The sequence below is a fragment of the Channa argus genome, chromosome 17 (genome assembly GCF_033026475.1).
Source record: "Channa argus isolate prfri chromosome 17, Channa argus male v1.0, whole genome shotgun sequence".
Lineage (NCBI taxonomy): Eukaryota > Metazoa > Chordata > Actinopteri > Anabantiformes > Channidae > Channa > Channa argus.
In genome coordinates this window covers 15,101,370-15,124,277 of record NC_090213.1, presented here as the reverse complement: position 1 = coordinate 15,124,277, position 22,908 = coordinate 15,101,370, and the positions used below count along the sequence as shown (strand labels likewise).

General features: G+C 39.9%; 1 protein-coding gene across 9 annotated transcripts in view; it reads left to right on the top strand.

Annotated features, from left to right (window-relative positions):
* plcb1l (phospholipase C beta 1-like) overlaps window positions 1–22,908 on the top strand; it is a 147,272-nt gene that overhangs the window by 92,388 nt on the left and 31,976 nt on the right. For all 9 annotated transcript variants that reach the window (XM_067482582.1, XM_067482581.1, XM_067482577.1 and 6 more), the window contains 6 exons: window positions 12,848–12,988; window positions 13,278–13,357; window positions 15,619–15,672; window positions 19,166–19,241; window positions 20,655–20,755; window positions 21,473–21,639. In XM_067482582.1, the coding sequence (XP_067338683.1) occupies window positions 12,908–12,988; window positions 13,278–13,357; window positions 15,619–15,672; window positions 19,166–19,241; window positions 20,655–20,755; window positions 21,473–21,639 (559 nt within the window). In that variant the 5' untranslated portion in view covers window positions 12,848–12,907. The remainder of the gene's footprint in view (window positions 1–12,847; window positions 12,989–13,277; window positions 13,358–15,618; window positions 15,673–19,165; window positions 19,242–20,654; window positions 20,756–21,472; window positions 21,640–22,908) is intronic.

Below are 22,908 nucleotides of genomic sequence, written 5' to 3'. Positions count from 1 at the left end.
TTTAGCAGGTAGTATGCTTCCTAGGAACTGTGAGGCATAAACTATAAAAATGCATCACCGGTGCTTTATTCATATTCAGCTAACAAATCAGGAAAATGTCATTTCTCTGGAAAGAATAAAACAAGTCACTTTCCGCTAAAAGACAAAGCACAGCGTCGTCATCTGACCCTCACATTCCCTTCCTGTCTCCAGTTCATTTCTCCAGCTTCACCAGTCATCATTGTTCACAATTGTTTTCACCTGTTCCCCTGCCTTTTTAAACCCAGATTTCCCTTTGGTTCTCTGTCAGATCATTGTCTTTTTCATGCCACGCATGTCTTCGAGTTTACCTGTTTCACAGTTTTTGAGTTTCTGACTCTTAGTCCTGTGGACTTCTGTTATCTGAGGCTTGGTTATTGTTTTTGTTGTTTTTATTTGTAGCTCTGTCAAACTGTCCTCACTACTTTGTTTGTGCACGCGTTCATTTTCTGGTCTGTCATTTTGACGCCTTTTAAATTATTTGTGACTTTACTCGCTTGATCTCGCCCGCCTAAGTTTGATTTTTTTTGGTTCACGGTTTGTATTTTGTCACCCTCCTCAATATTCTTCCTTAGTTGTCCTAGTCTAGTTCCTATTTAGCTGCCCCTGTGATTTTGGCCCTGACTTGCATTTAGTTCTCCCTTGGTATGTGTTTCCTTTGTAATCAGTAAATGTCTCTTAAGGTCCAAGTCCATGTTTTTGCCCTCCTTGTTCGAGTGATTTTTAGTTTATTCCTTTGATATCCTGTTTTCATTCTAATAAGTTAACTTAGTTTCTAGGTTCATGTAACGAATTGGGTTTTGTATTTGCAGCCTGTTGGTCTAGTTTCCGTCACTTGTTATTTTTCCCTTCCTGTTCGGTCAACAATAAATTTCACCTATATTGTACGTCCCTCTCTGTTTTAATTTTGGTTCCACATATAAAATCCTGACACACAGCCACTTATTTTCAGCTTTTCTATGACTTTATACAGGATGCTGACTACTTCTGATGCAGCACAGCTCTACCCCCTTATTCATACAGGAATGTCCCCCAATAAACCCAATGGCTCTGGTCAGCATTATTAAAAAATGTCACTGAGGCTGGAACCTGCTTAGTGTCCTCTGGACAGCAAGGACGCCCAGCATATTGGAGTGCTTTGTCAAGAAAGACTGTAGGGTGAGGAATGGGCGGTGGCTTGTGAGTAAAAGATGGCAAAAATGAAAACAGCCAGAGGCAGAGGACATATGCAACCTCCTTACAGCAGCAGCAGAGAATCTATAGCCTGAAGGCTGAACTCTGCCAACAGGAACTTAAATAAATTATTTACTCCTGGACCCCCATTGTGAACACTTTCCCTGCAGGCCTCCCTCCTTGGGCCTTGTGGTTCTTTGAGGGGCCAACCAAGTTTCCGGAAGGCATACTGAAGGCTGAAAATAGCTGTTTTTCCCAACAGCATGATGTGCTATGATTCTTTACAATCCTTCTGTAGGCAAAGAGGTTGAAAATAAAAAATGTCATGAAACTGCAAGAAGGTCCACTTTACTATTAAATACTTTATTGATGCTTTCTAAAGTGTCTGCTTATATACTGTAGCTATATTATCCAAAGCACTTTACAGCAGTGCTTCTTATTCAGTTATTTGCACACAAAGACAGCAACTGAGAGCAACTTAGGGCTTAGTGATTTGTCAAAGGACAGTTCAACACTTAGCCAGGAGGAACTGGTTGTTGAACCGCTGACCACGATTCACTGAGCTTCAGCCCCCCCACTCTTGTGTTTCCTTGCAGGGGAGTACAGTAGGTGGAGGTTAAGTTTGTAGCCCAGATATGTATTGTTTATTGTGCTAATTGTTGATTAATATTTGTATGGGTGTATATGCATTTGTGACATCTCACATTCCACTGCACATGCATGTGTCACATCCATATGTGGATGTACTATATGTACTGATTGCTGTTTGCAGTGGCCTTTAGCATTTTCCCTGTCCACACTAACTTAGAGCATCTGTACAAATGCAGGATAATTACTGTAGTTATGTACCTGCCAGTTTCTGGTGCCTGGGAGCTTTTTTTAGTGCCACCTCTGAAAGACCACAACTTGATGGACAGTTCAACAGAATGGGGTTCATCTACCTCTCAAATTGATACAAATGAGTCACAGAGAGTGGGTGGGAGTAACGACCAGAATACCTGGGGCACGCTGAGTTAGAGGAAGCATTTTAATGTGGCACAAAAGGAAAATGGGAAGCAAAGAGTAACATCAGTTACTTTAGGTGAATCATTAGTTTATTCTTAAATTCTCAGTTAATTTTTGATTTGACTTTTTTGTTTAACCCATAGCTAAGGTAACATTTAGGCAGGATAAATACTGGTTTAGTGTCTGAAAACCATGTTGACCAAACAATTCCCCAACAATAGATTTTTTCAGCTTTGTTTTTGGCAGTGTGTCATTTTGTTACCCAACACACAGAAAACTTCAGTGAGCTGCATGTTTGATTTGATTGCCAGCGCAGCTATTTGACTTACGTACTGTACTGCCAAGTTCCCAGTTCTGTTCTGTACTCACTCTAATGAGAGATGCTGAGCTGGCTGAGTCACAGTGGCTGAATATTTTTCTGCTCCTGGAGTTTATGTGGTGTATATGAGGTCAGCTCCCTCTTGTCTGTGCCTCTGACTTCCTGCCTGCCCCATGTGAGCTCAGCCAGTAAGAAGAAGAGTGCATGCCAGGTAGACTACTTCCACCTCATCAAACCTGACCCTTGCCCCTTCTGTCTCTCTGTCTTTCTTTCACCGTGATTCACTCATAGCGTGAATCGTCCTCTTGCGTCTTTTTTTTTTATTATTATTTTCTCTCACTCCACCCAACTATCTCTCCCCACCAGATCCCATGTGAGCAAAGACTCAAGTGTATGAACACATGTAAAATTTACAACCTCATTTTGCTGCTGCCCACTGAAGAGTTATGCTGGTTACATTCCCAGGAATTGAAGTGTGAAGGGACCCTTTGTGACAGCACTGTGGCCAGTGTCCTCTGTATAATTATGCTTATGTCCTGCCCCCCAAGCTTTTATCTTCCCTCCTAATCCATGCTGGCAGGCTGCTTACCTACAGGTCTCTCATCTTCTTGTTACTCAGGCTTCTGCTACCATAGCCTGTTTTTTCATTGATGCCAATATAATCTTATATTCTTTGGCGCCTTGTCCTGGTGCGTGTGTGAGTTATGGTTGGGCTTCGATGAACATGCACCTAAAAACCCAATAAGCTGTCAAAGAAGCTTGCTTTTTTATCAAATCATTCTGTTTAGGGTTTACAGAATGACTAATGTTGTCCTTACTAAGAACACATTAGGTGCAAAGCATCTACTTTCTTTATGGCTGCCAAATACATTATTTCAGTACTCATGAAATGGGTTGAAAACTGGTTAATGATACAAATTAAACAAGTGTTTAAACAGAGGATTAAAACCTGAAATGAGTTTACAGGTTATTTGATCTAGACCTACATTACAATTGTGTAAATTTGTAAATGTCCATTTATATACATACATATGTACTTTATATGGTAGACTTTTTACTTAATTTTAATTGTAAGACATTGTTCTGGCTGTAATGTTTGCTGGTAGTCAATTTTATTATCAGTAGATATCTCAGCAAGATTGTCCAATTTCCTCCCCATTTCTCAAGTATTATTCTCTTCAAAGCCCTGCAGTCATTACGTGCAAGCAGTCTTTTCTTATTATGTTTGGAAATCTTGTGCATACGTTGAGAATAAAATAAAAAAAAAAAACATTTGTTCATTGTAGATTATCAGAAATTGTTTAAAAAATATAGAGATATGAAATTAATGACATTACATAACAGCAATTGTGAAGTATGGTAGGTGTTTCAATTTTGCTGGAGTTATTGGGATGTTTTCTTATAGGTGGTTCATGCTCTAACACGAGAGCAGACATAACCGTACTTATTCCAGTTTAGGGGGTGACTTCTTTTAAAAGAAATGATGGTGGAAGAAACATCATAAGTGGTGAGAACTTCTCTGTGGTCAATTCTTTGTGACACTGTCTGTTGGATGAAAGTGAAATTTGGTGATGGAGGCATGCTGTGATTTGCAGTCAAATGCTGTCAGGCATGCCTTATGTTTTCAGTAAAGAATGTCAAGAGTTGTTATGTGCAGGGTGGCAGCCTGAATTCTGACTTTTTGGCCCAGGCTGCAGGCAAGACTGTCAACAGCTGTTAGACATTGTGTTTTTATTTCGCTTAAACTGTGTGATAGTGGACAGGTGACAATCTGTTCTTTTGTAGGTGGTTTTCTTTAGTGATCTGAACCCAATAATTGTAGTTCTTAGATTTTTGATTAAAGCAGCTGCTCAGAATTCAAGATCGCACACAAGACAGTCGTCACATTAATGCATAACTTGATGCAGATGTCACTGCCTTCGTGTTCATAACTGATATTTCAGTAAAATGTTTTAGTAGATATACTGAAGAGGAGATCTATAAAATCAAAAAGGTTTCTGAGTCAATTTATCAAACACACCTTAACTCATGAATTTATTACTAATGCATTTTTGCCTGGAGTGTGGAGTCCAGCTGCCCTGCAGACATAATGAAGGTCTGACAGAATTCTTGCTGTGCAAAAAATGAAGTCTGATCAGTAAGAAGAATTAGTGTAATAAGTGAAGTCTGTGATTATATTATTCATGATAAAATGTGGAATACAGCAGTTGTATAACTGTTCTTTTAAAATATGCATATTTCACTTTCCCCTCAATGTCTGGGTGCTCAGTTCCACCATGCGTCATTAGATGATTAGCACTGGGTGTGAATGTTAGACCACTTTACCAAGATATGAAAGTGGTTGCAACACAAGTAATAGCTGAAGTGCTGACATTTTTTGCAAATGGCATGTTATGTGCTCTCTATCTCCCCTCTGTCCACCCTTCCATCTCTTGTTTCATGTCTCATTGCCTCAGGGGTTAATGAAATGCCCCGACTGAAGAGGTGGAATGAGAGATTGTTAAAGTCCGTGTGAGCTTTGAACCTCCTCCCTCGCATTTTCTCAACCTGTGCTTCAATGCATGCGCATCAACAACACTGGCATCGCTGGCAAATATATTCCAGTCGAGAGGTAATGATGAGCTAGAGCTTTGCAATCCTTTCTCTAATCACTTATTTTTGTAGTTTAACCATGCAATATAAAGGTAATGCATTTAGCTTAAGAGGGTTAATGGCTTTTTCCTTAAATAATACAGTATAAATGATTTTATTTTTCAGCTTTTGCATTCACTTTATTCAGCATCCTTGAATTTCCAAACAAGGTTTTTTAATGCCTCATTGATGGACAGTAGCCAGTGCAGCTGCATTACAGACAAGAGAGCCAGATGGCTTGAGGGAAAATAAGGCTCATTTTAAGAAGTCAACATCATTTTGGTACACTTAACCAGTAGCAGACCCTATTTCATGATTTGTTGACCATCATGACAGTCATTTATGGGTTACAATTGCAAGGTATACACACACACACACACACACACACACACACACACACACACACACACACACACACACACACACACACACACACACACACACACACACAGCCCAATGTGCGCACATTGAGTTTAAAGCTGTGGTCAGTGATGCATCACCTGACAGCTGACTGATGAAGAGCTGACCTTTTACTCCTGGCCTTGTGGGTTATTCTCCGCCTCACGAAGCTGTGGGGGTCTCCACCCACTGACACTCGAGTGCTAAAATCAATTGTGACCATGTGAAACAGTAATAAAAGAAGCAGTGACAGTGAGCCTTATCAGCGAGGGGATGAGAGCAGGATGCATATAGAGGCAGAGCGGGGGATGGGATACCCCAGAATCAAAGACTCAATCCTGATCCCTCTCGCACCTCATCCTCTTCTGCTTTCATTCACATTCTTTGATCATGTTTACAATGTGGCTGTTTTTGAGGGGTTTAGCAGTGGCTTATCCTTGATCTGCACACAGTGTACTGCATAGTGCCTTAGTTTCACCCCAAGCAAGAAAAATCAGTGAGGCAGTTTCCAGGCTGTGGAGGTTTAAAATGTGGACCTGAAGAGTTGTAATGGGAGCAGAAAGCTCTCTCATCCTTACATGAAAGGCTGCTGCTATTGAGGCTGAATCAAACGAGTCGTTTAATCAGCAAAAAAAGCTTTAAAGCTCAACAACATAGTGTCCCCCTGTAGCTATAATGCCCATGCTGTAACTACCCGCTGTGAGCGCGTAAAGTGTATGATGTTTTCAAAGAAGTGAAAGTATCTGTTGTTTGTGTGTGGGTGTCTTTTCATATACAGCTATTTGAGTTTGAGTTTAACCATAGTTTAGCCTAAAATTGTTTCTTACTTTTTAACCTGCTTATTGATCTTTCAGAATAAAGACGTTAAAAAAAATCAATTTGATGAAATATGGATGACCACATAGCATACAGCATATAATATTTAGGGCAAATATAGACAGACATAACCAATACAGTGGTTATATGTGAGAAGAGATGGAACAACCCTTCTTTCTATAGCGTTTATTTATTTGTGTTGTTTATGCAGAATATAGCACACAGTAATTAAATGCTTTAAGAATATGATATAATATGATACATTTCTATTACTGTACTGTGTGTGTATGTGCATGTGTGTGTGTGTGCATGCATGTGTGTGAACTATTAGAAAGGTAATTTCCGGGAAACCGCTTTAGCCTGACGAGGAAGACTGGGATCTTTCTTCTAATGGGATCAATGTTTCTTTGCTTTCTCTCTGTATAAGTTATAATGTGGCTAATGTTTAAAACATGCTCTGCAGATGCAGCATGACCCTCTTAAATAAATGACAGTATTGCCAGGAGAGGGAGTCATCTTAAAATTAGCTTCGCTGTGGGTAAAATGTTCTGTTCACTTTTTGACTCATACTGATGGAAAAACAAGATATATGTATGTAACAGGAAAAGGAACACACACACACACACACACACACACACGATTTTTATAAAACTATAGATTGGCATTAAGGTAATTGGCTAAGGCAGATCATTATTCAGCCACATCTTCACCCCCTCATCGGTGCAGATAAACACTAAACCCGTGTCTTCACAGTATTTGTGTGGCCGGATGAGTGCATCACATACCCCCAGCATGATATCCCAGAATTTCCTTCCAAAAGCCCTAGGTTTCTTTCTGCACCACCAGCAGCATCTTGCTGCTCTGTTACTTAGCACGACTACCCAGTAGCAGGAGAATTGGTGCCCTGCTCATAACCTACAGTGCCTCTTTCCCGTGTTATGGCTCCATATGTTAAGATGCACAGCTTTGAATTCTGATGTCAAAGTTGCATTTTAACTCTCAGGTCCTCCTGCTCATGTTTAGCTCCACTTTTGGTTTTCTGGGGCTACGAGATCCATAATTGGGAGATAGACAGATTATGAATTTATAATGAGTGTATAGAAATGTGATAAGGTTTTTTTTGATAGATGGAAAGACTATGAATGTATTACTCCTGTATAAAAATGTAAGGCCTTAATTCTACACAGTAGAAACAGCAAAATCTGACCATTTACACCAGTTTCCAAATGCCAAATGTTACTTACTGTATTGGAATCATACAACATTTAATATCTGTTTCCACCAGTATTTATACTGTGCTTCTAAAACATCTTTATTTTTACCTAGTTTAGTTGCTGTAGTTTGAATGGTGACCAACTACACAACCCTGTAGGCTTAACTAAACTTTTGCCATCCTGAAACCTGCCAATGTGTTATACATTGTGTTATGAAATGTATGTCTTAAGTTGAGAGTTGATATGTCCATCCATCCATCTATTATCTTTAACCTCTTTACCTGCTGAGGGTTGGTTAGGGCTGGAGCCTGTCCCCGCTGTCATTGGGCAAGAGACGTGGTACACATGGTATACGTGGACATGTCGCAAGTCCATCTCAGGACACTCACAGGCAATTTGAAATTCCCAATTAACCTAACATCGATGTCTTTAGACTGTGGGAGGTAACTAGAGTACCTGGAGTAAACCCATGCAAGCACAGGGAGAACACACAAACCCATCACATTAAGGAGAAATGTGACTGCAATATGACTGATATGCATCAGTTTGTACTTCAGCATTGTCAGACAATAGGTCAGATAATAGCTATCCATTCAGAGCAGACTGTAAACTACACAGTCAGCACAACACATACCCAGAACTACAGATTCATAACAGCCCACCTAGTGCAACCTACCCTATATCCACAAGTGTGAACACACTGTAAATGTATCATTCATTTATTAAAAAAATATGTTACCACAGAACATAACCCATCCACTGATTATGTTCCCCACAAAAATTATGTAATCATCATTTTAGTTTCGTGTTTTTATAAAGCAGAGTTGTGCAATTCAGAAGCCATCCCTTTTAAACAAAAGTAGTATCTGAACTATGGAACATTTTACAAAAAACAAAAAACAAAAGTCTAACTAAGGGTAAAACTTTAAATAGGGATAAACTCAAAAAAGCTGAAAATGTTAGATTTTGTTTTCATGTTTTCTGCAGATAGACACAGGGTTGTGTTGTGTGAAGTAAATAGTACACCTACATGATAAAGAAGGACACAGTCTGTCTACCAAGTATGAAAGCTGCTGCAGGTGGCTCCAATAGGCAGTCAGTAAAGCCAGGATCCAGACATTTATAGCTTTATAATTGGTGATGTTGAACAGAAGATATGATAAGAGATGGTATTTTTTTGCTCAGTTAAGTTTTGCTTGTCTTGAGAAATCCAGGAGGAATAGGGATAGGTTAGGAATAAGCCCATATAATCAAACCAATGTCCTTCTAAATTATAATTATTATAAGTAATATATATATATATATTATATCTATATCTATCTATCTATATATATATATATATGTTATAAATAAGACCCACGCACTCTGTTATAACTTAATTGCATGTTCTGCCTTGCAGATTAGATTTGAATTTATATGGTACAGACTCTATCAAATTCTCTCTTTATATAATTAAAAAATAAATTAAAGACAAGGCAGATTTGGACAAGGGATCATTACTAGACATCACAAACCAAACTGGAACTATAAAATTGAATTTGCTTTAAATATCTGTTTATTGATGTCACTTCCTGTTGCAATTACTCCAAAAAGTTTTTAGTTCATAGAGTAGGAAGCTCTGTAAGAGGTCACAGATAAAATATCCTCCACCTCCTAAAGGTACTGTATAGTTGGTTGGGACTATTATAGGCTGCAACAAGTGCAATAATTCAATACACACAAAAAAAATAGGCTTTGATGGGTGATGATATGATTGATAGACTACTGGAACGTGCCGTATTATTTAGTGTGTGTATTGATTTTAAATTTACATAAAGTCATCTGTGATGCAGTACATTGAAGATAAGTGTTGAAAGGGATGTGTGTAGGTAGTTGGGTCATCATCAATCATTCATATTGACATTTCATTTGATGTCCTTGTGTGTGTATTTGTGCACACACTTGGCTATATGCATTCGTGTGTGTGTCTTGATTTGCAACTGCTTGGGTTTTTGAGGTCTACTTCTCAGTGGATGTGTTTTCGTTCATCTTTGCCAGTGCCCAAGCGGCCGTTTCTGTGTGTGTGAATTTAGATGGGTGCCTTGCTGTATGTTTAATGGCCTGAGGTGCGGCTCACCTCCCTTTACCAGTTTGAGCTCCGTCCCTTGTGCCCAACAGAGTGAGCCAAAGTTTGAGTGTGTGGCTGGTGACAGGTAGGGCCTTGTGACAAACTACAAGACAGAAAGAAGAAGTCTGTGTACCTCCTTAGGCTGCAGCTTCGCCTGAATGCTAAGTGACTGAAAAGAGCTCCTTTACTGACACACTGTAGCTGCTAACATGCACTGTGTGCCTGAATGAACACACACTCACAAGCACATGATAATGCAGATACGCAAGACCTTCAGATTCCCACACGCACAGCCTTGGTCCCTGTTCTCATCAAAGCTGAGCTGTCACAGCAAACTGTAGTATAATGTGAAAACACCAAACCGTGCCCCTGCTTCAACCACAGCTTCATTCCAAACCCCCCACCCCCTGGTTGTTTGGCTCTGAATCGCCCTTGTTTGTGGTAACTGGGACCTCAGCCATGGCTCCAACAGCTACCACAATGCACCATCACAAATTACATTTCACTCACATGGTTGAGCCCCCTCTTCTTTTCTTCCTTCCTTTTATATTTTTCTTCCCTTTAATGACTTTCCTTCTCTGTCCCTTCAGTTGTTCTCCTCTTCTCTTCTGCTGCCATCTGCTCCTCCAACAGCTCATTTCTCTCTGTCCTTTCCCAACGGCTAATGTTTGTCCAGTTGATGTACTGTCAGTGCCTGCAGCACCCTTCCAGATCAGCTCTGTGCTGACTGCTTACAAGTAGATGAGCTGTATGTTCAGCTAATGGCTTCCAAGCTGTATTAAATTATATTGACGCTAAAGCTCTGTTATAAGCGAAGTATGCATCTCACTGTCATTTCATCTGTTCTCAGAAGTCTTTCATCTTCGGCGGGCTTCCAAAGCGTCCCTCAAAGGCAACTCTGTCATTGTGTGCTTTAACAAATTGAAAGTGGCTTTTTATGCTATGACTGATGAGGCTAGTGGCATCCACAATAAAACAGTGGACAGTGATGGATTCTCTTCCAAATCAGTACTTTGTATGTAACTGGTTTGTAGTCAAACCCAGGATTATGTAAGTCTTAGATTTCAGTTGTCTGCAATTCTCGCAAAACTGGAAATCTGGTTTACATTGTAGCAAATGTCAAGATTTCTTTCTTTTACTTTTTTAAGAAAGTAGTGCCAAGTAGACAGACAGACAGACAGACAGACGGACAGAGAGACTGTCAGAGAGGAGAGATTCTTTAATAGGGAGAATGTATTGCCTCAGAAAAGTTCAGCATGATAATAATGGGTGCCTCTGAGCTGCATAGTTTGATTGGGGGGCGTGAGGGACGTGTAGAGGACATTTATCAGCATGACACAAGACACAATGCTTTTTGTTTGATTGGTTAAATTACTGGGAGCTCATTTGCTTTCACTGCAAAATCCTTTACAGGGCTTTTTTTGTTGTGTTAATTAAGCCGGAGCATTCATTTTGTATTCTGCCTGCATTTTGTTTCACAAAGGAGACAGAAAAAATCATTGTTATTCTTCTCTTGCACATTGTAGGTATTGTGGTTTGTTTTTTATATGATTTACACCAAAGATGAGCTGCTTAAATGTGTTTACTAAAATTAGTTTGGCGTAGTTTTTCCTAGACAATTGCCTCCTCTGAATACAAATTCCTTAGTGTTTCTCCTAGTGTGAACTAGAAAGTTAGCAGTGTTCAAAGTTTTATTACAACCAGACAACTGACTTCACAAAGTCATTTAACCTCCTGACTTGAATTATAAATATTTCAGGGAACTAAAGTTATATAAAATTTAAAAACAGTTTTCCAATTGTACTACCAAAAAAGATGTAAAGCAAAATTTGAAACAGAGTAAGACTCCAGGATTGGGATTCCATATTGTGCCACTGGTTTAATCCTTTTAATAATACTTCCAACACTTCTTTACCCCTTGTATTCCGTTCAAATTCCATGCCTTCACAGTATAAACTTTGACCCGGACCAAGAATACCCTCATAATAAGTGTCTATACGAAATTATGAACTACAGATCTTTGGAAAATGTATAATTAGCATATCTGACAATAATAAATGAATGATAAATCCTTAATCAATCTTTCAGAGAGCGGGGAGTGTATATTTTTTAGGTTCACACAATGTGATGTCCTGTCTCACCTGAGACATGAAAACATAACAGCCATAATGAGTCCTCATCAGAGGGGGTGTAAAAATAGCTTTCTTCCAAGTTGTCTCATCATATCCTGCTCCAAATCGCTATCTGCTTTCTTATCTTGGAATATCAAATGAAATACCTCTTGCACAGTATGTCTATTTGCAATAACCTCAGTCAATGAAATGGCAGCTCAGGTACATGAGCTTATGACCCCACAACGTCTCTTATTTATCTCTCTTGATCGAATTAATTAATACTTCTTTTTTAAATTTTCTACATTGCAGGTACTTGTTTTTCCAGGTGCAGTTCTCACACCTGTGTCTAGGCCCCCTCTGACCTCTGTATGATTTCTGCTCCTTATGTTTATTTTGTATGATCACTCTTTTGCTGTTTCACTTTCAAAATTCCCCCATGAGCCCTCAAACACCAACAGGTGCATGTTTCTGCAGGAACCTGGGCAAATGTGGCAGGAACACAGACAGTTCTCGGGACATTTTCAAGCATTTTTATTGCCTCTCACATTAAACCTGCAAGTCACATTAAGATCTACCGGGACTGTACCCTTCTGCCTCACTCCTCACACTGCTGACCTCTCATTCATTACACAAATCAGCTGACAGACGTAGTGCAAATTATAAAATACTGACAGGTCTTGTTTCAGTCCAGTGCATTCAGAAAGAGATTTTTGTTGTGAAAAAAGATCAAACCCATATACCATGACATAGAGCAGTACTGTCGCTCACTTCCTCTTATAAAAGGCATATCTTCTCTTTTTCTTCTTGGCCTTTTTTTGTCATTTGCCTTTCCACTAATGAGGCTTTATATAGGCTCTTTGGATACGTTCTTTGCATAAACTGCAGTCCATGGTTGTAAATGTTCACGGTGTCTATGCACCTGAAATTGTGAACTCACATAATTGTGATTATGGGACAGGACTGATTTTTACATAAAAAGCCTAAACTTGATTAACTCAATTGGTTTGCTTTGTTATAACATTTTTATCTCTTTTTTTATGTTATTGTTAAGGACGCCAAGTTGCGTGAGCTACTGGATGTCAATACTCTGGTGGGAAAGCTGGAGAACAGGATGCTGACAGTAGTGAGTGGCCCTGACATGGTCAACATCACCTACCTGAACTTCATGGCTTTCCAGGAGGAGACGGCCAAGGTAAAGCTGAGCAATTATAACCACAAAACAGTTGAAATAACTTGTATAAGAGAGTTGTTGATAGTTGGTAGTATAAGTGTTTTTATTTCACATTTTGTAACATTTTCCTCGAGGAAAGACAAACAAAAAAAATGACAATAATAAAACACCTGGTTGCTCCAATGGCACAAAGGTTAATTAAAATTCTGAAAACAGCATAGAAGTAATATAGTAGTTTAGATTAATAGAGATGTTAAAGTGTGTGTGTGTGTGTGTGTGTGTGTGTGTGTGTGTCTGTTATTTACTGCAGGAATGGGCGGAGGAGCTGTTCAGCTTGGCATCTAACCTCATGGTACAGAACATGTCCAGAGAGGCCTGCCTTGAGAAAGCGTATGTTATCTCTACATGTATAAATTCTGTACACACAGAGAATCAAGCAGTTATACAAAAATGTAAATCTGTAAAGATAAATATGAAAATCAGGTTTGCTTGAAACAAAAAATGCCAGTCACCACCACCATCACATCAGGTATGTACTGTATTTTACATAAACAGCAGAAGCAAATGAGGCATCTTGTTTAAAAGAGACACACAGTATGACTAACTGTAATGTAACACTCTCTAACTCATGCTCTAACTAGTGCACCTCACATCAGTTCCTTACATACCCTGGCAAAAACATATTTGCCACATAAGTGCACAACGTATGCAGCGAAACATTTCCATCCCTGCAGTTTACACACAGAAACCTTTACACAGCCTGGGGGTTTGACTTAGTAAAGGTCATTTCACTTCACATTGATTGAGAGTGTAAGGAGAGAAAAAACAGACAAGAAGGATGAGGGAGGATAAATAAAACAGCTAGAAATATGTAGTGGTTCATGAACCTAACTCTCAGTTGATTTATCTTCTTCCCAAGTGAACATCTGACTGTATGTGTGTGTACATTCATATATTGTTGTTTTTATTAGTGACATAATGACAGGAAAGCAATGGATCGGTCAACTTGCTAACCTGAGCTTGTGCTGTTTTCAAAAAGTTACTGAGGCACAACAATATTCATCAGCTCCACCCTATTGTGTAAACTTCTAATCTTATGTAATAACAACACTACATTCACATCGATTTGGAATTGTCTGATTGAAGTACACACACTGATAGTTTATAGTCCACAGCAAACTTATTTGTGCAGTGAGTGAAGCTCATGCAGAGTGAACTTGAATCTACAGTGTTTTTTGAGAGATTTTACTAGGCTCTGTTTGGTGACAACTCCCAGCTGTCTGATGTCTATCAGTGAACAGAAACCATTAACTTGCACCCCTGAGGAGGCTAATTGACTTACGAGACAATAAAAGTGACCATTGACCAACACAGTACACAAAGAGTAGAACAGAATTGAATTGAGCAGGCTTAGCAGACATGCTGGTTGCTCACAGCAGCAGTTGGTATCAGTGCACTGCTTGGTTACAAATAAGGTGATTCTTTATCCTACCAGTGCTGCAGCATGAGCAGGATTCATCCCTGAAGCAATGTTGATGTTAGTCTGCATGTGGTTAATTCTCCTCACTACCTCTTACGGCTTTGTCAAATCTTTGAGGGATGGGCATTGTTTCCAGCAACAGGGAACAAAACAGAATCTAGCATGTTTTCAGTTGGCTCCTTAAAACAAAATGTTGAATAAGGATTATGTTCCTTTGTGCATGAGTGAGGATATAATGGAAGGGTTATGTTAAGAAACTTTAAAACTTTACTGCTTTGGTGCTCGCAGTATGTTTTGTGTTTCAAACCATGTCAAGAAAGTAGAAGTAGCAGAATGAAGTATTTGTATTGCCATCATTGGATGGGAAACTGGCCTCCTTTTTTTATTAACTAAATGAAGAGACAGAGACGAAAAGAAGAAAGAAAGCAACAGAGAAAGTAGTTAGACAAACAGAAAAGGAGACGGATGCAATTAATCTGTTTTCCCCCACTCTTCTTAATAAATAATACAAGCACTTGTAAGGCAGATGAGGCCAGCTGAGAACTGTTCTGCCTTCTTTCCTTACTCTTATACTCTTCTTTATTCTTTTGCTTTCATCCTAGTTTTGCGTTGTCTCTTGCACCTTTTTCAAGTCCTTCTTATGTTGCTTTAGTGATGTCAGCTGTTGTCAACTAGCTCTCTAACAACATTTCAGTCCCGCCTTCTAGACGAAAATGCAACAAATTCTAGTGTAGCCCTGTTAACCATTACAAGCATTGATGACTCTACCTATGGCAGCCAGCCTGCCCTGTGAATTGGACTCTGTAATAGTTATTAATTATTAGCCAGCAGCCACTCAAAGGCCAGTCTGTAGTGAAAGCTCCTGTGCAGCTAAGCTATTTATAGCTCAGGTTATGCGCCTGTGTTGCTGCTGCATGGCAAATGCTGCCGATGGAGCTCTTCCAGGGATTACACAGGGTAATATGCAGTTGTATTAGCTGTTTTTAATAAATTGCGGTCAATTAGCACTCTTGTCCGTGGGCAGACATGGCAAAAGATTATGTACATCAGTCAAATTAATACACGAAAGCAAGTACACACACACACAAATTAAATTTGAGCAAGTACATTATTCCCACAGACCAAACTACTGATTGCATGTTGTGTAAGGTTTGTGCTCTGTCCAATGCAGATACACTCGGCTGAAGCTGCAGCTCAACCCTGAAGGGAGAATCCCCGTCAAGAAGTAGGTCTCTCAGTGACTCATCCTTAACTCCCTTGCCACCTCTCTGCTCTTCTGATCAATGCATTTCTTTCTCTGCCTTCTTTCGTTACTCTCACTGTGTGTATTCTCTGCATTTACTGTATGCATCCATTAATAAGAATATGCTATATCTTTCTACTATATGCCTTCTCTCCACTGCTTATCAACTCTGCGGTAAAATTAGCTTCAGAATTTCAACCACTGTAATTTCCTCTATTTTTAAAGAGCTTAACCTTGTCACAAACTTCTGCTGAAACATGCCTGTGTGTGTGTGATGTGTATACAAGTTTCCTTTTTGGGTTGTGAATTTGTGAATTTCAGTTTCTGTTTCACTTATCTGGAAGTTTTGCCATCAGCTCATTGAAATCCAACTCTCTCTCTCTCTCTTACTTCCCATTAGTCAAGCTGAGCTTTTAGGCAGCTAACAGTGAACTTCTGCGATAACCCCCTTAGAGCCACAGAGGAAAACAGTGTGTGTCAACACAGAGAGACAGAGAGAGACGCTCCTTGCCGTTTAGGGAATTAACCTCCTAGCTGGGAGGACATGTCAGGTTGACTAATGTCAGCTTGACTCCTCTCTCCCACAGAGTATACAGTATGTGTTCATGGATACCTTTACATGATATTGACACAGGCTATGAGCAGCATAAACAGACCTACAGTAAAAAGCCAGCAGTAGTTGTAACAAGACTGGAGTAAATTGCTGTAAATTACATTTATTGTCTACAGTCACTAGAATAAAACGGAGAACTGCAGCTCAACCACACTGAAGCACTGTCGCTCTCTACACTCAAAATGACTGATAAGACAGGACAGCACAATGTGCTGTCCAGTGAAAACCGTGTAACTCCAATAGAAATATAAATTATTTAAAAATCCCACAGGCATGTCTGAGGAAGGCAGCTTCACAAACCTGAAAACAGCCTTGTTTTTCTTACCTCACGAAAATGTGTCACTTTTGGCAACGTTGATCATACAGTAGTTTCTTAGTTTTTTTTTACACATATTGGCAAGTTAGAAACATCTGCATGAGTTTTATATCCTCAAAGGAAAAGGCTAGTTTTGTAACAGCTCATACAGGATTTGTGGATATTGTCTAAGAAAGGGAAAGGATAACGATAATGATAATGGCAATGACAATTAGAAATGTTGATTAGAAAAATTGTGACTCCAACTTTATTTGCTCATTGTTGTTGATTTGTTTGGGTTTATGTTGTCTCTAAAAAGAATTGCAAACATTATCTCTTGTGATGGACTGTCACTACATATGGTGCTGCCATCTGGATGAAGTCGGCTCATTCTGTGTTGGGCATGCCATTCAGATATGAAAATGAAAAGTTATTCCAGTGAATACGCATGAATCAGCTTTGAGATACAGTTGTTTATAAGATTCATTCCATTCTTAAGAATGAGTAGACAATAAATTAACATCTTTCTAAATAAAATGTCATATCACTGGCAACAAAACAATGTTAAATCTTCACATATATAGAATTGTATTGGAGGACTGTGAAAGCCACAGTCACTTTGAAAAGTATTTATACTTTCTGCAGTATGAAGTGTCATTGGGTACCTGAGTAAAATATGATATATTCTACTTTGTAGCCTAACATGTACTTCAGAAATGTAATTACACGTTGCAGTGATGCAGGCCAACACCCGTCACTGATCCATTTTAATGTGAGATACAGTAAATGGTTGCAGATGATGAACCAAACTGTCCAAAATCTATCTGCCGGAATCACAAAGTATCTGAAATGCATTTCAAGCACGAAAAATTCAGCCTCCTTCTGCCTCAATCGGTTCACTGGTCCTACTGATAATCACAGCCAAAGTCTTCTCTCTTTTCTGATATTGCAGTAATTTCAGCAGAAGTAAGTGCTTTTCAGAATCTATTAGATTCAGCTCCAACACGATCTGTTCAAAGTCATTACAGTGGCATTGAAATGCCACCACAAACTAGCATTTGGGCAATGTTCTGTAATTGCAGTCCAACACAGACACACCAGCACTAAAGTGCAAATGCTCACAACATTGTAGGTGTAGGCTCTGAGTAGATTCAAAGCAGAAGCATACAGTACAGGTAATGCAGCTTCACAAGTCCTCTGCAGAGATGGGAGATCTTTGCAAGAGGAATAACATTTTAGCAGACCTCCATCCATCAGGTTTTAATGGCACTGCTCTTACCATGGCTTATATCGGCAGCATGATATGGGGGACTTGTCAGCAGCGGGTAGACTGATCGGAGTTGGCAGAAGGGTGAATGCAGCCAAGTCTTTGAAAACTGCCTGCTCTAGAGTGCACACGGCTTGTAAATCATGCCCAAGAAGACGCGAAGCTAAAAATAGTTCCCAAAGGAAGGAAGCTTCTGTAAATTAGATATTTTAGTTTTTGATCTTTAATAAATTAGCAAACAGGCAGCACGATGGTGGTGTGCTTTGGACTGTCGCCTCACAGCTACAAGGTCCCCGGTTCGTCTCCACCTGTCAACTGTGGCCTTTCTACATGGAGTTTGCATGTTCTTCCCGTGCTTGTGTGGGTTTCCTCACCCACAGTCCGAAGACAAAACATGCATTAACTGGTAACTTTAAATTGCCTATAGGGGTGAATGTGAGCGTGAATGGTTGTCTGTCTGTGTATGACTCTTTGTGTTGCCTACCTCTCATCCAATGATAGTAAAATGGTAAATGGTCTGCACTTATATAGCGCTTTTCTACCTATTGGCACTCAATGCGATTTACACTGCTTCTTATTCACCCATTCACACTCACACTCACACACACACACTCATACACCAATGGGGGAGCTGCTATGCAGCTGGCCAACACTCACCAGGAGCAACTAAGTTGGGGTTCAGTGTCTTGCTCAAGGACACTTCAACATGTGACCGGAGGAGCCGGGGATGGAACCAACAACTGTGAGATTGGTGGACAACCGCTTTACCTTTCTGCACCACAGTCGCCCCTGTATATTAGGGATAGGCTCCAGCACCCTGTGACACTGAAAATGATAAGCGAGTAAAGATATTGCATGGATGGATGGATACATTTGCAAACATTGTATATACAGTACATTGATGAGAAAAATAGGATTATTTTCTCCATTTGAACACAATTAAAAAGCTTCTTTCAAATCTTTTCCTCTCTTTTTTCCCACAGTTGCTCTAGCTGTGCCTTTCTTTACCTGCACTTTTGTATTCTGCATATATTACATTTTTCGTGTATAAATTATTGGTTCCTCATTTCTTTAATTTTTCTCTGGAGCTTGTTGTTGCAGTCTTTCATGTTAGAGTTATTTTATCTTTTTGCTTGTTTCTGTTTGGTCTTTCCACAGAATTTGTTCACAGCATTAATAAATATCCGTTGAAAGCTGTGATGTATAAGCAGTTTGAAACTGAAATTTAGAGTAACATCTCCTCTGTCTGTGTGCCATCTTCTATGATTACTCAGTAGGGTGTGTTTTTGTTTCCCCACAGTATCTTCAGGATGTTCTCAGCAGACAGGAAGCGAGTGGAGACAGCACTGGAAAACTGTAACCTCCATTCTGGCAGAGTGAGACACCAAAATATTAAAGCTTCCTGTTTTTTTTTTCAGTGTTACTCTAGTTCCTCTGTCTATGAACCTGCTGCTGTTTGTCTCCGTCCTTCTCTGTCTCAGCCTCTGTCTTATCTTAGACTCGTAACTCTTTCAACTTCTCCATCCAAATCTGTCTCTCACCATTGAGCTCCTTCTCTGTTCTCCTGAAACAGCAGTTGATTGCTCCTTTGCTCATTTATTTGGAGTCTTATTTTCTGGATGTCTGCATGACTTCCCATTCAGAACTGATTTAGCCTTGGTTGTAATGAAACAAACGGACCCAGTGGGAGCAATAGCGATGGCAAAAGCTGTTTTATCTTTACCTCTCTCAGATGTCACCAGAGAGAAACTGTCCTTTGTGCATAGAGGTGTAAACAGTCATGCAACACAACAAGAAATCTCTGTATTCCTGCAGCAGCAAGTTATTTGCATGTTTGGAAGATGTTTGGGAAATACTGTTTAATGCAGCTTCGAACATATTCTGAAACACACGCACATATGATTGGGCAGACACGTTGTTGCTGTTATGAATGGTGCAAACAGAATGAACACACGCACATTAATGAAAGAAAACAAATATACACACCAGCAGAACAAGTTATACATACAGTAATTAGCACTAGAAGAGAGAGCAGGAGGTAAAAACGTGTTGCTGTATGAAGGTCTGGTGGGATTTGCTGTTGTTCTAACGCGCAAGTAATTACAGCTAAATGGTAATGCTGTTAATCCCTCACACCCACACACACACACATGCAGACACAACCACACACACAGAGGCAAAAGAGCATACACTGCGTAGCTTACACCAAGGTTTGTGGAATGACTCATTGAATTTTAGCAGGGCTTGACCTGCATCCCCCTCCCTCAGAGCATCCTTCCTCATCTTCTTTTCTTCCACTCCTTTTTATAAGTGTTTGGTTCTGCTCTGTTTCTTGCTGGCACAATGTTATCGCCTGCTGCTGAGCACACTGTGCCTTTATCAGACCTGTTAGACCCTGATAGCTCCATAAGGAGCACTTGTGGCCACAGCTTCTTTTTCCATGTAACTCTACATGTTAATTCTTTTAATTATTTACATTTGTGTGTTGGCCCTGCACTTTATTGCTTCTAGAGGGAGAAGAGAGATTGTGTAAGCTATAGAATATCCCACAACATGAAAGATTTGTCTCTGTAATAGACACACCAGTGGTCTGGATATGTTATGGTGTTTACAGGATTTTTGTTAAACAGTACCCTAAAACACCAAGGCTTGTGTTGAAAATATTATTGAATGTACAAATGTTTCAGGTGGAGTGGTGTTTGAACAATTAGAATCACAAAAACCCCTCCACACTATGCATGGACATGCAAATGGAATTTAATTGACCATATTGCTGTTGTTTACTGCAGAATGACTCCATCCCCCAGGAGGACTTCACTCCAGAGGTGTATAACATGTTTCTGAGCAACATCTGCCCCCGGCCTGAGCTGGACCACATATTCTCTGATGTGTAAGGACCCTGTTTCCATCAGTTCTCTTTTTAAAGAATTTCCAGGAGGTCATCTTGCAGCCTCTAAACAAATTCCTAGGTTGAAAGCAAAGCCGTTTGCAAAGCAATCTGAAACGTTTCTACCAGCAGCTATAGATTATTAAGTGATATGGCTTTCAGGTTTAATACACCTGCCTATTACAGTGATCATGAGCAGTTAATTAGTACAGAAACGTGACTTGCAAAGGTGCTGCTTGTGACTCGTCAAGCCTGGCAGTGTGTCCCCTCGTGCTAAAGAAGAAGAGCTGCCCTTTTGCCCAGAGGGACTCAGACCATCAGCCGAGCAGTGTGTCAGCACACTCCCAAGTCATAAATCTAGATTTTAATCACAGTTAAATGAGATGGCATGAGAGCCAGGAGTATATGGAGATGATAATTTTGTGGAACAGGCATAGATATGAAAGGCGTTTTAATCAAATCTCATAATTTACTCAACACAACATTTAATCCTCAGCTCCTGTGCGTCTGTTGCTCTCCCTCTCCGCATATCTTTGCTGTTTTAATTACCACTCCTCCCCTCCATCATCTTCCCCTTGTTTCATTTTCTCATATCTCAGTATTTGAATTCTGGTCTCACTCCCACATCTTGCTTTGTAACCTTTGCCATGTCATCTCCACTTTTACCTTTTTGTATTACCAGTACTTACCCTATCCTATCATACCCCCTTATCTCCTCAGGGGGGCTAAGAGTCGACCATACCTCACGGTGGAGCAGATGACAGAGTTCATTAACAGCAAACAGCGAGACCCTCGTCTGAATGAGATTCTTTACCCCCCTCTCAAACCAGAACAAGTGCAGGCACTGGTGGACAAATATGAGCCCAATGTTTCGCTAGCACAGAAAGGTCAGTGGCTCAAATGTCCGTCAATACAAACGTACATGTTAACATCCTTGTGAGTGCACATAAATGCTTGTAACACACACTCAACCGCAGCTTTTTATTTACACAATTGATTCTTTGTAAAGAATAGCTCTATAGTGAATCATTTGGAAAGTACAGACAATTTTCACCAAAAAATACAGTGTGACTAGTTGTGACTGTCCAGGTTTTTACACCCCCACTTCTTCCGACCCTACTAAGGCTCCACTTGCGGTACCCCACCACTCCACTGCAGCCCCCACCACCAATAAATTTGGCAGGGGTGTTACCATAGTGACAGTCCTGTTGCCTGGTGTCCAAAAGCTTAAAAAGTGAGTGGACAAAGTGGGGTGCCAAAGAACAGAATGTTAGTGGTCTGTAAATACCACGCAGACACAAAACACCACTACCCTAACATTCTCCAAATACCATTAAACCTAACTGTGGATATTCTCTGACATTTTATTTTCAAGACTAGTATTGCATTAGTAGAATCCTTGAGTAGACAGAGAGAAAAAAGGAAACAGAAAGACAGAAGTTGTGAAAGAAAGTCAAAAGCTGGAGAGGAAAAGGGTTGCTGTGCTTCAGGAGAACTTGACAAAATAGCATTAAGCAAATGGAGTGCAGCAGAGGACTTAAAGTATGCAGCACTGTTGAACACATGTACTTTTAGCACTGCTTATAATGGGGAGCTGTGTTCCCCAACTCATCTGCTTCACTGTACTTTCATTTATTACAGTATTGTACTGCTTGATTTCTGCTGTTTGATTGAATTCACAAAGCATCTGTTCTTCTCTTACTGTAAATATGTTTATAGTGCTTGATCTACAATAGGCCTTAAACAATCCAGAAAGAGTAGCACTGGCACTGAGAGCTTAAAACACAGTCTAAACCAATAGTTCACTAGACAGTTTTTGAAGGTGGACACCAATGTCTTGTCTGTCTGTTTAAAATAAGGCTATTTATTTTAGCGCAGAGACTGGACATAGGGGGACACAGCTAGCTTTATCTGTTCAGGTGTACCTGGAAAAAAAAAACTTTAACTGTTGCATTAAATGTGAATGTAAAATGGCAGTTTTCCATTTTATAGGAAGTTGTAAGCAGTAGTTTTTTCTTGATCGGGAGCAGTTGCTAGGCAACTAGTAGTAGTTTAGCAACATGTAATGTTTCAGTATTTACTGTGTTTGTGGTGCAGCACTCAGGCGAGGCATACGGGTTAAGGACTCACGCTGAGACACCTGTTTCCAACAATAA